The 15,118-nt window shown below is 42.0% G+C and overlaps 1 protein-coding gene across 1 annotated transcript in view; it reads right to left on the bottom strand.

The window, feature by feature from the left end:
* Positions 1-1,317: 1,317 nt before the first annotated feature.
* RCOR1 (REST corepressor 1) overlaps positions 1,318-15,118 on the bottom strand; it is an 87,905-nt gene continuing 74,104 nt past the window's right edge. The window contains exons 8-12 of the mRNA XM_064460809.1: positions 10,985-11,179; positions 9,903-9,980; positions 9,151-9,208; positions 8,380-8,609; positions 1,318-5,758 (exon numbers count right to left, since the gene is read on the bottom strand). Of these exons, the coding sequence (XP_064316879.1) occupies positions 5,717-5,758; positions 8,380-8,609; positions 9,151-9,208; positions 9,903-9,980; positions 10,985-11,179 (603 nt within the window). The 3' untranslated portion in view covers positions 1,318-5,716. The remainder of the gene's footprint in view (positions 5,759-8,379; positions 8,610-9,150; positions 9,209-9,902; positions 9,981-10,984; positions 11,180-15,118) is intronic.

Below are 15,118 nucleotides of genomic sequence, written 5' to 3'. Positions count from 1 at the left end.
CTCAGGTATGTGTTTGGGCAGAGGAAGTCCCAGCTTCCTCACCTGCTTATGCTCCCTGATTGAAAGGAGAAGCAGCTCCTTTTCTATTTGTTTCTCCTTACTTTGGGGTTGGGGGAGGGGCATATGGGCAGGAAGGGCTGGTTTTTGTTGATGGTTAAGGGCTGAAAGATCTTCAAGTCAGACTCCTCCACTAAAAAAGCGATCACTACCTTACAATACTGGTAACCATATCCTCCACCACCAGGAAAATTACAAGATGCTTTCCAGTAAGGAAACACTCTCAACTCTTAAAAATGCCGTCTGTGCTTCCAAGACCCCAAGCCTGTCTCCCTCCCAACAGACCTTGCTTTACAGTACAGAAAGGCACGACTAATTCTTGCCCTCCATACGCTACAGCATTGGAAACCACCACAGTATCTTGCCATATTAGTTCTGCTGCATTTAACACATGCGAACAAAGCAGAAAACTCCTTGTCATTAGTCCTGTGCTAACACCCAGACTCACAAAGCACTGCTGGTACCCCACCTGATGAATTTAACAAGACAACACAGAGCAGTTTTCCCCCAGCTGCCCTGTAACACCTTATCTGTGCTTCTGCATTTAGTGCTTTGCACCCAGCACATTAAGACAGAAAATATTACCTTCCTGAAAATCCCAAGGTTCAACCCCAGTGCAAAATTTCCTGCCATTTTGAGCATCTGTGATAGCAACATCTACACACTGCCAAGCTTCAAGGGTAAGAGTCATCTTTTCCCCTGTATTTTAAACGCAGGACAAAGATGATGATCTCATTAAGTTGTACAGCCAAGTGCCAGCCCTTTGCATGCAGCAGCTTATCCTTCAGGTCCTCATTACAACAGCGATGACTGTTAGCTAGTCTCCATCCATACCCTACAAGCTAGACTCCAGCTCTAACCCCTCAAGGCCAGCCAGCATCCCAGTCCCACCACTTCTCAAACAGGAGAGCTGTCTCGAGCCAGTGCTGCCAGTTAGCTGAAGGCGATGGCCGTGCCAGCGGGACTGCGGGGTGCGGCTGCACAGCCGGGGGAAGGAGCATGCCGCACCATCACTCTCTCCAGGGCCACTGGCATGAATTGCACCAGGCAGCTCCAGCTGGTAGCACTGTACTAAAGGTTGCTCGAATTCCCAAGAGCCGGGGACTCTGCCCACTGACTCCGGCAGCAGTAAACCTGCGCTCCAATAACACCTACACGCAGACAATACAGTACAGGAGGGGGCAAGCCCCGGTCTGTTCTCCTGACCAAAATTTGAAAGGTAGGGGATCAGTTACATTTCGGAATGACATTTTACATCAATAACATTTTACTACATATTTTATTACATCAATGGCTTGAAAAAATTTTATTTGATGTCAGCAAACATTGGAAATCATAGAAAAATGTATTATGTAGAATTTCACAAAGGAATTTACCCCACTATATTCCTCATACAGTAAAATAATTCAAAACCAAATGTTACTTTTCAGTGGCTAAGCAATTTTATAATGCTATGAACATTCATCACAGTAAGTGTGCTGAATAATAGAAAACAGGCAAAAAAGACATTTAAAATATTACTTACAACAGCATTATTACAACATACTTTCTTTAAAATCCCAACGAGTATTTTAGCACTTCAAAAGCTATACAGAATTTCCATTATATTTGCAAACTTAACCTTATACATCTTTTAAAATCTTGAAAAAACTTCTTTTAAGCAATCTATAAGCAGTTAACAAAATTGATAAAATCTACATAATGGAATACTATACACTCCAGTATAAATTTTATTTTAGGAGAATATGAATGTAAACACTCATTATTATACAACATGCATAGACTATACTGACCTTCCATCTTCTGAACTGTAACTTTCACTGCAATTGTGCTTTACTATCAACAGGAGAAGCTGCATTAATCCAGGGAGTGGCAGAAAGTATTTGCTTTAGGGGCATTGCACAAGATCACTAGATTTTGACTTGCTGAAGACAAGCTGGAGCTAATAAAAATACTCTCTTTTTTTTTTTGTAAAGAGTAAATATCAGGCCACTCATCACTGAATGGGCTAGGCATAATTTTGTACAGGTCTGAAAAAATGCATTATCAGAGAAATCTCCTACGATATTTTTGCGCTTCATTGACTTGGAGATTTATGTTCACAAATCCAGTGATCAAGTTAGTGTAATGCACTGTTTGGCTCATTTGATGTGCAAGAATACCAACAGCATGTTAGCGATTTAGAGACTAAAAACTGAAATTTAAAGTGACAATGAGCATATTTTAATACATAATGTTTCAGATGTATTTGTACAGGAGAGAAAAATGCTTGTCAGGACATTGCTTTAAGAGAGTAGGAGTCTCACTCTTATGTTAACTATTAAAAAAGTGTTCTATTGGATATTCATGGGGCCTTCTGGTTGCAAACTTGTAAAAATATATTAAGAATTCATTATCCCCATTGGTATTAAATATATCAAGACACAACCACTGTGGTTGCAACTACCAGTTATGGCTACTATGGTCTTAAGCATCTGATTGTACATTGTTGCTATATTGTTAAGCACAACTGAGGCATGTATTTTTTCCCTTGGTTATAAGATTATAAAAATTGATCACTGTTTCAAACCAGTTAAACACGAATATTCAAGTAACAAGGTGGTTTTAATGGATAAGCGAGAAAAGAAGTTACCTAGCACTTTACACAACTACATAAAAATTAAATAGAACAAATGAAATTTGTTTATGTATATGCAATACACTTTTATATCTTTAAGATTTCTAAAACTAAAACTTAAACTATCATTTTCTTTAACGATACCATATTTTGCACAATAACTTATACTTAGGAGAAATAATTTCCCATTTTCCACAAAATATATATAATTATGACATTCACATTGATAGTTTAAGAACAAAATTTAAGTGAATATTCTATCTTATGCAGTTAACTTTGTGGACCCTTCTAATCAGAATGCAACCAGTTGATGTATCTAATACTTGACCCATTTAAAAAAAAACAAAGCAAAGAGGGTCTTCACCTAAACAAGACCAAACCATTTAAACTTTCACAAGCTAAAATTATTTTATCGCATTTAAAAACAGAGTTGAAGAGAATGTAGGAAACTAAGTGTTGAAAATACAGTGCTATTATATTGTATGTATCAACTACAATAGATAGCAGTCAACTGAAAAGTAATTTAAACAACTTTTTTCTTCCCAATATCATGAATTATATATGTTTCCCCCTACCCCTTGGGGATGAAGCCAAAACACAACTTTTCTGATCATAAGATGGACAGATTTGAGGGCAAAAACCGATGAAAAGTCCTCACAGGTAACTTAACTCACCAGCAGAAGCCTCCCCGATGAGTTTAATCACCTGGGATGCAAGCTCACACAACCCTCTCACACTGGCGACGACCTGTCTCCGTGCATTGGTACCAGCAGGAGGTTTAATACTAGAGTATTTCTAACGAGTGGCATTGTTTTACACCAGAACTGTCAGCTGAATTCACAGTGCTATTTGCCTGTCTTTAATCCTAACTCACACTGGCTAACAACTAGTGTCCTTTCTGATAAGAGACTCCCAACTCCAACTGGCACAGGACTGAAGGAACATCTGCAGGGCCACCATCAGAGCTGCCAGTTCACATCAACAGCTGCAGAGATGCAGCCACAAACTTGAGATTACAGGTTTCCAATACAGAGGGCAGGGAATAGCTCCCTTCCATCCCCCCATCACCTCAAAGGAACTCTCTGGAGCAACCAGAATGAAACTGCTCAGAAACAGCTGCCAAGTGGCTGAAACAGGCCCTTTTGGGGCTCCAAGCTCTAGCTTGCCCTATGAAATGACTATCTGCTCCTTCGCCTGTGTGTTGTAGCTCAATTTCTGATGTTGAATTACTTTCTTCACACAAGGCCCGAGGAGGAGACCGCCATAGTGATACAAGGATACCTCCCCTGCCTTTCCTTGGGTTGTGTCTACACTGCAGGAGGTGCAGTCACAGCTGGCTCGTTAGCTGGCTGGCATTAGCTGACCTAGTTTAGGTACAGAGAACAGAGTCATCACAGCACACAGCATGGCACAGCCCAGCAGCTCAAACATCAGCACCAAGTTTGGGGCTAGACTCCAAGCTGCAGCACTTCAGCTGCAGGCCAGGACATGGACTAGCTCATTTCAGGTTGTGTTAAAGAGAGGCTGGTGCCATATATTGCTGTGTGCCATCTTGGCTTGAACCCTCTGTAGAGGGAGAGAGGCAAAAAAGGTCCTTTTTTCCACCTGCAAAGACACCTGGTGGTTTCTTCCAACAGCATTATATTAACCATTTTTAAATGCTTTGTGACTAGTGTTATTTTGCAGCTTTCCACTGGCCAAGAAGTAATACTGCTGCTTCTAGCTTCTCTGAACACTGTCTGCTCGGCAGTCAGCAACTACCTTGTTCAAGGTGCAAAGTCCTCATACAGGACTTTCAAGAACAGCTCCAGTTCAAGCCAGCTAGGTAGGCCACAGCACAGGTCATCTGAGCAGAGGGCTGCGGATTTGAAAGCTGCATGCACCAAGTATCTGGAAAAGCACCTCTAAAGTTTTAAATTGCATATTTTGGTTCAGAACATGAAAGCAATGTGTGCTTCAGAAGGGTTAAAGTGGCCAATGAAATTAACCCAGTTCTTCTCCATTAGTTTTCCAAGAGATCAAAAACTACCCTAAAGGCTGAATTTTGTGCTCCAACCCTCGTCCAGACTTCCAGTGGGAGAAGTAGTTTAATGTCTTTGGCAAACAGCGCTCTGAAGAGGAATGAGACACTGGGACAGAAAGTGATCTACAGTAGCCAAATGTAAAAAGGCACATATTCCGACAGGAGAGGCACCAGAGAAAGTTGTTTTGACTTAATCCCGCAGAGGATCAGGAAAAAGAAAGTTGTGTTGTACTCATTTAACAAGTTACAATGCAAATGCTGAATGCCAGGGGTTAAATAGCGTATCAAACAGTTTCAGGTTATGTATTCCCTTTTGCACTAAGTAAAAGCCATTAAAATATACAGGAATAAAATGCTCAATTAGGGAGCTTTCTATGAAGCAAGAACACAAATACAGTGGAAAAAATTGCACAAACCAGAAGTGTAATGAGTTATGTTTACAACCTTGGACTGACCAAACCTCAGAAATAACATTTCCTATCACTTTGCATTATTCAAGATTGCTTGTTAACATGCCCTGTCATTTCAGAACAAACCTGACACCACTGGCATGTGCACAGGCCTCTCCTTTATAGAAAGCTCGCTAATAATAGTGTCATCGTAAGAATACACAGGAAGCGGAGACCACAAGGCCATGCAGCAATATGTACTTATACCCTATGGACCAAGTATTATAAGAACTTCTAATGTGTAGAGTTACTGTGGGGGCTCCTTGTTTTGCAGGTTGGTCAAAATTTACAGACAGGTGTTACTGGTTCTAGAAATCCCCATGCTTAAGCAGGACGTTGATGAAATGGAGAGCTGAGCTACCTGGGTGCTTTTGAAAGAAAGTGGAGGCAGTATGGAGGAATGAGGGGAGATTAAGGCAGATGTAGCACAGGACTGGAAGCGTTTGCCTTTTTTTGGTAATAGCTGCTTGTCCACAGATATGATGCAGATGGCTGTCTGAGGTTTGCTAATACCTGATATCCTGGATAACACAGTAGTCAACACAAATTGTTCTAGGCTACAGCACCTTCTCACGAAGCAGATGCATATCTGACATCAAGAACAGAAGTAGCCTGGAGGGAAGGGGGAGGGGGAAGAAAAAGGAGATGTTTAGTTTAAAAATGAATACACATAGGCTTTCTTGCCTCTCCAAACTTCACCCTAGATCCACAGTACTGAAAGTGACAAAATGGACAACCTGGCATATGGGAGGAATCACAGCAGCTTCCCCTATTCTGAGCCACACTGTGATTAGTTGGGAGCACAAACATTCAAGAATTAAGACTGAAGTTGATGCCGCTTTATGATCAACCATCTCACCTCCCCCCTTCAAAAAAAAAAAAACCCAACCAAAAAAAGGAACTGTGGCCACTTGCTATGAAAACACACTGAAGGGGAAAGCCCAGAGCAGTCAGAGGGCTGACGAAGCTTTTACTATGCTGACAGCCAGGCAGACAAGGCATGCCAGGGGAGAAAGCGCCTGAGGGGCTTCAGTATTAGGCCAGTAAAGTCTTCTGGCTACTGCTGACTGAGTTCACCTGACTTGACCAGGTGGACTTGCCTGTGCAAGTGCTCTCAAGAGCAGGCATCAGCCACACAGTACTGCACAGCTCAGGAGGGATGAGGAACCCGCCTCCTAGCCCATATAGGTCACTTATGCGATAATCCCAATGACATTTCACTTTGCCTCCAGAACTGCTCCAACAGGCACCCAGTCAGCACTGTGTGTTACCTCTGAAGACACAAGCACCACATCTATAGCCAGCCTGAGAGGCAATGTCTGATGTGGTCAGAGAGCATGGTGGCCATTAGATGTCCACTGTGCAACACTCTTGTATCCCTTCCTTGTGCATTTTTATAAAAAGCTGCAGGCTTGGTAGTCAAAATCCCCTCCATGCTGCTAGCACCTTCCTCCTCCCAGCCACAACACATCAGTTCCTACTGTCCAGACTAGGCTTCATCAAGAACCACAAGCTGCATGGTGCTAATGTAAGGCATACACAGTACGTCACAACTGGCAGCTCGCTGCCACCCTGCCCAGCTCCTGCCTGTGTCAGCATGGTGCAGGCAGGCTCTGCCCTCATCCCTTACTGTACTGCAAGGCACAGTGAACTGCCTGACTCACAATAGCTGCCTTTTCTCTAGGCTTTGCAGCTATCCCCACCAGCCTATTGTTTTGGTCCCCCTTCTACACTCAGCACTTGCTCGGCTCCAGCCTGGGCACTTTCCATCACTAGTTTGGGGATCACAACTGCTGCTCCACCAGTTATTTCACCAGACCTTGCTGTCATGCCTCCACTCTCCCTCCTCCTCTGCTAACTTGTCTGGGATCCTCACTGCTCCAGTATCAACATACTTGGCCACATCATCACACTCCAGTTCCTACTGCAACCATTTTCTTCCTATCTCAAGTGAGACTCCCCTTTTTTAACTATAACTTTCAGGGGCAAGGGTGTATTTGAAGCCAGGAAGAATCTCAGAGAGCTCAGAGAAGAAAAGCTCTGCACTGCCAACAGATACAGTTCTACCAGTCACAGGAAAAGGCAGTGAGACAAGCTACCTGTCTTTCAAATGGGTGGCTAGATACTAGTACTTCTTTGCTCCACCTCTCAGTTCTGGAGGAATGGGACAATTTTGCTCACAAGCTTCTGAGAAGGCAAGTTTTTTTAGTTTGATTTTGTTCATCTTTGAACCTAGTCCCCAGATATAAGCATCTTTGAGTAACACATTATTAGGATTTGTGAAGCAATCAAGTTCTGCTCTCCGAATGTCTGAACGGCAACATACAAGTGGGCAAACCACAATCAGGGCAATAAAAATGTAGAGTATACTGAGAAGTCTTTAGTCCATGTGAGACCAAAATTTGCCTTACGCTTTTGACTGTGCTTGCATTTAGAAGATACAGCTTTTGTGCCAAGCTGCCTTATAAAATGAGGCCAAAGGGAGTCCTAGATCAGACATTTAACATGCAAACCTCTAGTGGTGTTTCCTTTTGCAAGACTGTTAATATTACATTTTTGTAACTAACTTTCATATTTAAACACTCTACAGTCTCTTAGTTAACTTTAAACACACATTGTCTTTGGAGAAGTGTTAACTCCGTGAAGCTCCATCAAGGAGAGGCTGTTTCTAGAATTTCCGTCTTCACAGAAACTGCTGTAAAATCAAGGAAACTTTGCCTCTAGGTAATTCCAGAGTGAACAGTTTCATACACTCGACTTGTTTATAGCTTTTCTTCCCTTCCCCTGATTGAAACCACTCCATCGTCAAAAGTGAAAGAGCGAGCGTTGCCTCAGAAGACCGTACAGTCCCACAGAGCCAAACCTAGAACAGCTTGGAGAACTGAGTGCAGGGAAAACATCCAAGTGAGATAAAGATGTATGGGGTGTCGGCAGCAAGAGGCATTAAAATGTCCGTGTGCTGATGAGATACAGATACAGTCAGAGGGCTGCAAATTAACTGTTCTCTTTCCACTTTCATACATGTCTGGAATTCCCAATTCCCCAAATCAGTACTGGAATCTGTACATTCAGAGGAAGTGAAATATGCTCAGATTGAAGATTGTCAAAAAATGGCTTTTGCAAAGAGTATGTATGTGTATGTGTGTATATATGTGTGTATATATATACCCACACACCCCTATCTGAACTGAGGTCAGATTGGGAATTTTGCGTCATTTTTAAATTGGATTTACCTCATCTTCCTCTTCGGACATTTTAGTGGAATTATCAGGGGATTTTACAGGCTTCTGGCTGTTGGTTCCATTTGTCTCCTCTTTGCCATGCTCTGCCTCCCACTCCTGTAGAACTTCATCTATGTTGAAACGACGTCGATAATTTACAAAAAAGTTTTTCACTTGCACCACAGATTTGTTTCCGATCACATCAGAGATTGCCTGAAAGTCTCGGCCGTATTTCCTGATTGCTAAAAGCAACAAAAAGAAAAACAAAAGCAATGTGTTATTTCCACACAGACCACAAATCAGGCTCAAGTCACAGGGTAAGGATCCGAAGCTGAACTTCTGTGAAGGTTTCAAGCCTTTCTCAGATTAATCCAGAAGAAAAAGTCTAAATTGGGCAAGAGACACAGTTAAGACTAGTCCTGAAGAAGAGAAAACACAGAGATGTAGTAAAGATGGGCAGAGCCAAATGCAGAAAACCTGTGTAAATCTGCCTGTACTATTTGAGAAGTTATGCAAGCAAAGAGCAGAGCAGTGATTCCAGGAGTTTCACTTTCTGAAAGCTTGGACAAGCAAAGGTTATTTGCAAATGTTCATATGATGCGGTTTATACTGCCCAGGGAAGGGAAGGGCAGATACCATTTTTTGTTCAATTTCATTCTTCAGGCGTTAGTACACAGCAATGTCAAAATCCTTCATTAGCCACTGAAGGGAAACACAGCTCTGAAATGCCGCAGAGGTTTGATTATCACCAGCTGAAGTACAAGTAGACTTGTAGTGCCATACCTTGCACAGCAAGAAGCTGCTCATCTGTGGTCCAACGGGCATTAAATTTCTGAACAACCTACACACATAAAAAAAAAGGGTAACTTCATTTACATAAGCAACAACTTTCACTTGTATCTGAGCTCATAAAAACCTCACAAAAACACAACAGTAGTCAAACTACATCATTCCTTTTAACGTTGAAAACGTTGCTACTAAGAACTGCATATGGCATCCATTCAGTTAACTGTGATAAACACGGTCATGGTAATATAAAAAGATAGGGAATGGTCTGAGCAGATAACCAAGAGCCACACTCCTCTAAAGCACCTACTTGTTGTTATCAGACACCCTCTGTAATCTTGGTCAAATTATTTCCAGCATGGGGTACCAGAGTTGGAAGGAAAAGAGCAAAAGCACCAAGTGCCAAGAGAAAGATGGGCCACTGACATCCTCTCCTACATTTTTCAGTAGTTAGAGCAAAGCAGCTACCTCTCTCACAGGGCATACGGATACAACACTGACAAAACGTGGTACATCTGGGATACCTATCCTTCTGTTAGAAACCACTTTCACTTGTTAAGCACTGCTCTTACTTTCTTCTTATCTCCATTTCCATTACACAACCACAGTGAATATGGTAGTGGTCTTGATTCACACTGACAACTAAGAGGACACTGGTCCTAGTTTACTGGCAACTAGAATAGCCCTGGTATGTAAACACAGATTAACATTTACCTCCACAATAAATAAGGGTCAGAAAATGATCCTACCTCTGGAAGTCTGTATTGTTCTATACCACCTTCAAGTTTTTCTTTGAGTGCGCTGTTTGTCTGTTTGATATTCTGAATCTGAAAAGAAAGTTTCATCCCTTCAACAAGGGAAAAAAAAACAAAACAAAACAAAAAAATCCTCTGGACAAGCCTTCCAGCAGCCCCAGCAGGAACCCCACAAGCTCAGCATTCCAGTTTTTCTCTCAACCTCCCTTTTCCAAAAAGAAGGTTTGTTACATTGGAGTAAAGGAATGCAGGAGCAGCTGGCACATCAGGAGATCCCATTTAATTTATTTTATCCTGTCTGCAAGTTATTTGGAGCAAGAACTGCCCCAGCTTCCAGTTCTGTCTAAAGCCCAGTGTAAGAAGAAAGGCCCTGTTCACAGCAAGTAATGAATCAAAGACTGCTAGAGAGCTCTGCTTCTCCCAAAATGCCAAGAAAAAGGCTTCAGGCCAAAATACCAATTCTATTAAGTTTAATAAAGAGCTTGAGCCAGATCCCTGCTTTAAAAACAGTGAAAACGTTCAGATCTAGGAAACAGACTCATGTAGTAAACCTGTCTTTACTAACTGATATTTGAAAAACATTTGTTTAAAAGACAGATCCATCACGGAAGCAAAAAGGACGTAGGAAAGTTTGTATGATGCCTGTCTAGGAAAGACTAAAACAAACATATCTGCCTGTTCCAAAAGTACCATATGAAAAGGCAAAGGAAACTGCTGCAGATGGAAATCAGATACTGCCGAAACCGATGTAATCTGAGGGAAGTCCATAGTTAAAACATAAGGAACTCTGAACTGCAGGAAACACTAAGCGCCAACAAATGTCCTTTCAAGTCAATACTATGGGCTTTTCCTTGCTTCACATTAGGTATAAAAGTAGGCTTGCCCATAGAACTAAAACGTAAGAGATGTAAACCTAGGGCTGCATTAGTTCATAGCACAAGGCTGGTGGCTTGTCAATTAAGGCACATAATGATGTGCATCATCACTGTCAAGCTACAAATTCCTGCAAACTTTGCAGGCTGTGATAGGCACTGCCACCAAAACCAGCAGTTATTCTTGAACTATCCTATCCATACCTGTCGTTTGATTGAGACTAATTCCATGTCCAGTTGTCTGAGTACAGTGGTAGCAGCTGTCGCATTGGCAGAAACTGCCTCCACATCTTCTTGGGAAAGGAACATTCCTTTGGGAGGTTTCCTCTTCGCTCTGTTCTTGGCCTGCGTACTGTGCTTCTCCTTCTTCACCTGAGGAACGGTTTCAGCAGGCGGCACCTGACAAACAGCAGTCATTTTACAAAACTAGATGATCTTTAAAGGTCCCTTCCAACTCAAACCATTTTGTGATTCTATGGCTTTTAGCCACCTTCAAAGGTTGGAAAATGAAAAAGGTAACTTGCAGACAGAAAGACATTTTTTGCTTTAAGTGGCACATCATACAAATGCTGTCTTAGACAAATCTCTCCTTTCTCCTAGGTAGCTTTCAGTGTTTACAGAGATACTGGTTGTCTTCTCTGCCCATTCTTATTTTGGGAGACAGATGCCCAATTTTCCAGCAGTTAAATATTCTGCTTAGTTTCAAACACCCAGAAACCTCTATTCTTGCTTTCATCGCTTTCATCACTGGGCCTGAACATGCCAGTTTAAATGAACACCAGAAAGAAACAAAGCAGTGTTTGGAGACAGGAGAAGAACACAACTAGAAGAGTTTACAGAGACTCACTTTTCCACACATCAGACAGGAGAAGGAGTAAACCAAATTTATTTAAAAGCTAAGTATAAAGAAGCTCGGTGACTACAGAGTAATTCTTAGATTGTTATGCAGCTTCTTGGAAGCCAGGTTTTCTTGCATAGCACTGATATATCAAGTGTTCCATTTAACTGATGCAGTTTTGCCCACAAATAAAATTTAAGTCTCTTTTGGAAACAGGAAGATTTCACACACCACTAATTATTTTTATGCCTGCTGTCTAAAGCAAAGAATTAGGTGCACACCTCTAACAGGTAGATCAGCTAGGACACTATACTACAGATCCCTCAAGAGCACATCTGATTCCCTAATACCAAAACCATTTGTTCCAGCAGTTATTTTCAACAAGCAACTCATACCCAAGATTTATTACCCAGTGGCTGAAGCCTGGCCAAGAACACAGAATAGAAGGGTAGCAGGGAAAGAAAAAGTGGAGAGGGGAGGCTGCACATCTGAAATCGTCTACTTGATCACTGCCAGCTTTAAACACATTGGCTTCACTTAGCGCTATTGTTTCCCTCCTAATTTGCAGCTACATGTAGTTTCTACACAGTTTGCAGCATTTGCTCATTAGTGAGCATTAAAAAGTTTGCATTCAACATAAGCATGAGGTTCTGCCTCCTGAAGCCTGGAGGACCCCAGCACAGCTGCCAGCAGATAAAAGCTTGCACCCTCTTCATGGGCTCAATGGCCACAGCCACATAGGAGCAGTAATGTGGACAACTACCTGTTCTCAACTTTTCTTCCCTCCTTTAGTGCAAAGGACCCCATAAGAGATAATGCCTAAGGCAAGCCCAGGAGCAAGAGATAACTATTGCTGCAGGATGGATACCCTATTTCTTTCTGCAGAAGGGAGTGGGGAGAAGGAGAATCCATACTGGTTTAGCTACGCACAAGTAAGCTCTGCACTCCGCTTCAGAAGTGAGCACTTTGATAACTGAGCTGGGTAAATTATTCAACATGGATAGACGTTTCATCTACATACAGAATGTCACAGGATCATGCAGTAACACTTCACAACAGGTTCAGGCTGTAGGTTGACCAACACACAATGCCTGCAGTGCAAATGTCCCAGAATCCTCAACAACAGGGAAAAAAGAAAACAGTTTCAAATTATTTCACAGAGTTCAAAGAATGTGAAGCTCTTCAGTGTTGTGGACAAGAAGCCAGAGCTCCAGCAGAACGGTTTTTGACAGCTCCAAATGCCTCTAGGCCCTGGTGATATTGCCCAGGCTCTGAAAATTTAAATGTCTACCCTATCTTGGAAACTCTTTTGCTTTCCTGGGCACACACATATCTCTGTAGAATTAAATCAATTCATGACATCCAGAGGGAATTAAAAATGCAGGGATTTAGCAGTGCTTCTCTGTTTATTTAGATATTGCCACTGCTATCCAGTACACTTCAATCTTACAAACCCCTTAATACAAACAAGGTTCCCTTCCTCAGATTTCACAGTGTAAGAAGTAAAGACCAAGCTATCTCAAGTCATGTAAAAGCAGAGGATGAAATGGGAGGCATTTGCAGGAACAGGGAAGATGTAGAGAAAGCAGCTCTAGTTCATGACCTCAGCAGTATGGAGTCACTATCTGAGGAAACCTGTGAGCAGTTGCACTAACACTGAAAGTACAAAAAAAAAAAAAAAAAGGAAGATTCCCCCTCCAATAACCCCCAAAAGAGGAAACAGATGAGAAATTTCAGATACTCTGAGAAATCCCAGTATTACTTGGCAACTCATACAGTAACTGACATGTCTCAGAGCTGGAAAAACCATCTCTACAGGGTTGGGACAGGGAGGTTCTTTACGGTAAGTGTCCAGGGCTAGTGGTACATCACCACCCCTGCACGTCTGACCACGTCATTAAAAGAAACTTAATAATCAAGAAAGAGCATACACCCCTCCTGGATACCTGCTCTTTCTCAAGGCATTTTCAATCAGCCCCAGGCTCAGGTACTACAAAATCAAGTCAAATTAACTCTGAACAGGCTATACAGGTTGTCAGCTTTATTTTATCCACCAGTACATTCCCTGTCCAGAAAAGCTCCCACAAGGCTGCCTGCCATCACATACACAGCCAGACTGCACATGCTCCATGAGTTCTGGTGATCTCTTTCAGACCAGTTAGTGCACTATGGCCTGTATTAGTGTGACAGGGAGAGCAGACGGCCTCCTCCCATACAAGGCTTTCTACAGAAAGTGCTGATGGTAGCTATCAGCCACCTGCTCTGGTTTGGCCTTACAACAGAGGCAGCCAAGTTGTTGAAGAACCTTTCCCTCTTCTGCAGCAAGTTCAGAACATGTCAGCATAGTAGGGAAGGAAACTGTAATAAAGGGGATTGAAGGGAGCTCTTACAGATGCAAGCTTTCAAAGAGCTTATGGAGAAATCTAAACTCGAAAATGTATTAAAATAATGGGAAATGAGATAATGGTATTAATTATTTACAAGACACTCTGGAGAGCTGCAGTATGCAGCTGCAACTTAGTCAAGTGAAAACCCTCCCAATTTGTGTGTTGCTGAGGCTTTGAAGAACTCAGCTTCTTGTAAGGATGAACATGAGTGGCTTCCACTCTGCTCCTAGGAAGTCATCGGGAATGCCAGTTCCTTCCATGGAATGAACAGCTATGCTTTTCTGGAAGTCTAGAGAGCAGCCTGTCGTGGGTAAAGAAAAGACTAAAATGCTATGATTTTCCAGTTAATTCCATTCAGAATAATTTATTAGAGGAATTAATCTCACTGACAGTGACTGACAAAGCAGCTGGTCTAAGGCCCTTGTTTTTGCCTGTGTGCAATCATGGTTTTAAATAATTCTAGAGTTTTTTTCCTACATATACCCTTTTAAAAATAATTTTAAAAACAGAAAGAGAATGACTATGGGAAAGAAATCAGGCTACAAGAAATCAGGTAAGGGAGCTACTTCAAGGAGAGGAGGCCTTACGGTAAACATCTTCCTGTAGCATTCACTCACACATACAACCCATGCTACTGCAGAAGAGCAAGGCTTTTCTATTTAGTAACAGATAACCAGCAGGTTATATACATGAAAATAAAGTATTACCTGTTAAGCATCACAGACTAGGTTTTCAGAACTGTTGTATTTGTGTGGATCTATTTTAATCTAAAACAGTATGTCCACGTAAAATTAAGTATTTGAAGTGCAAGTACTACCTTTTAATTAGACAAAAATTCTGTGCCTAACAGGTGAAAGCCCCCTGCCAGACAAAATGAACTGACCACACAAAAGCTTTCTCCTCTACTGTTCACCACTGTAGTTGTAGCCCTGATGCCACTGAAGTCCTCGGCACTATCGCTGAGGATTTCAGTATATCAAGAATTTACCTCAGAATCTAAGGTGTAGATAAACACAGTCTTCCTGGTCTACCTAGAATAGATTAAAGGACACACTTGCCCTCCACCAAGACATCTCAGTGGGGACATAGGCGTTTCTACTTCATCTTCATGCA

This window comes from Phalacrocorax carbo, chromosome 9 (genome assembly GCF_963921805.1).
Source record: "Phalacrocorax carbo chromosome 9, bPhaCar2.1, whole genome shotgun sequence".
NCBI lineage: Eukaryota > Metazoa > Chordata > Aves > Suliformes > Phalacrocoracidae > Phalacrocorax > Phalacrocorax carbo.
The sequence above is the reverse complement of the archived record's forward strand: the minus strand, read 5'-3'. Positions and strand labels throughout refer to the sequence as shown.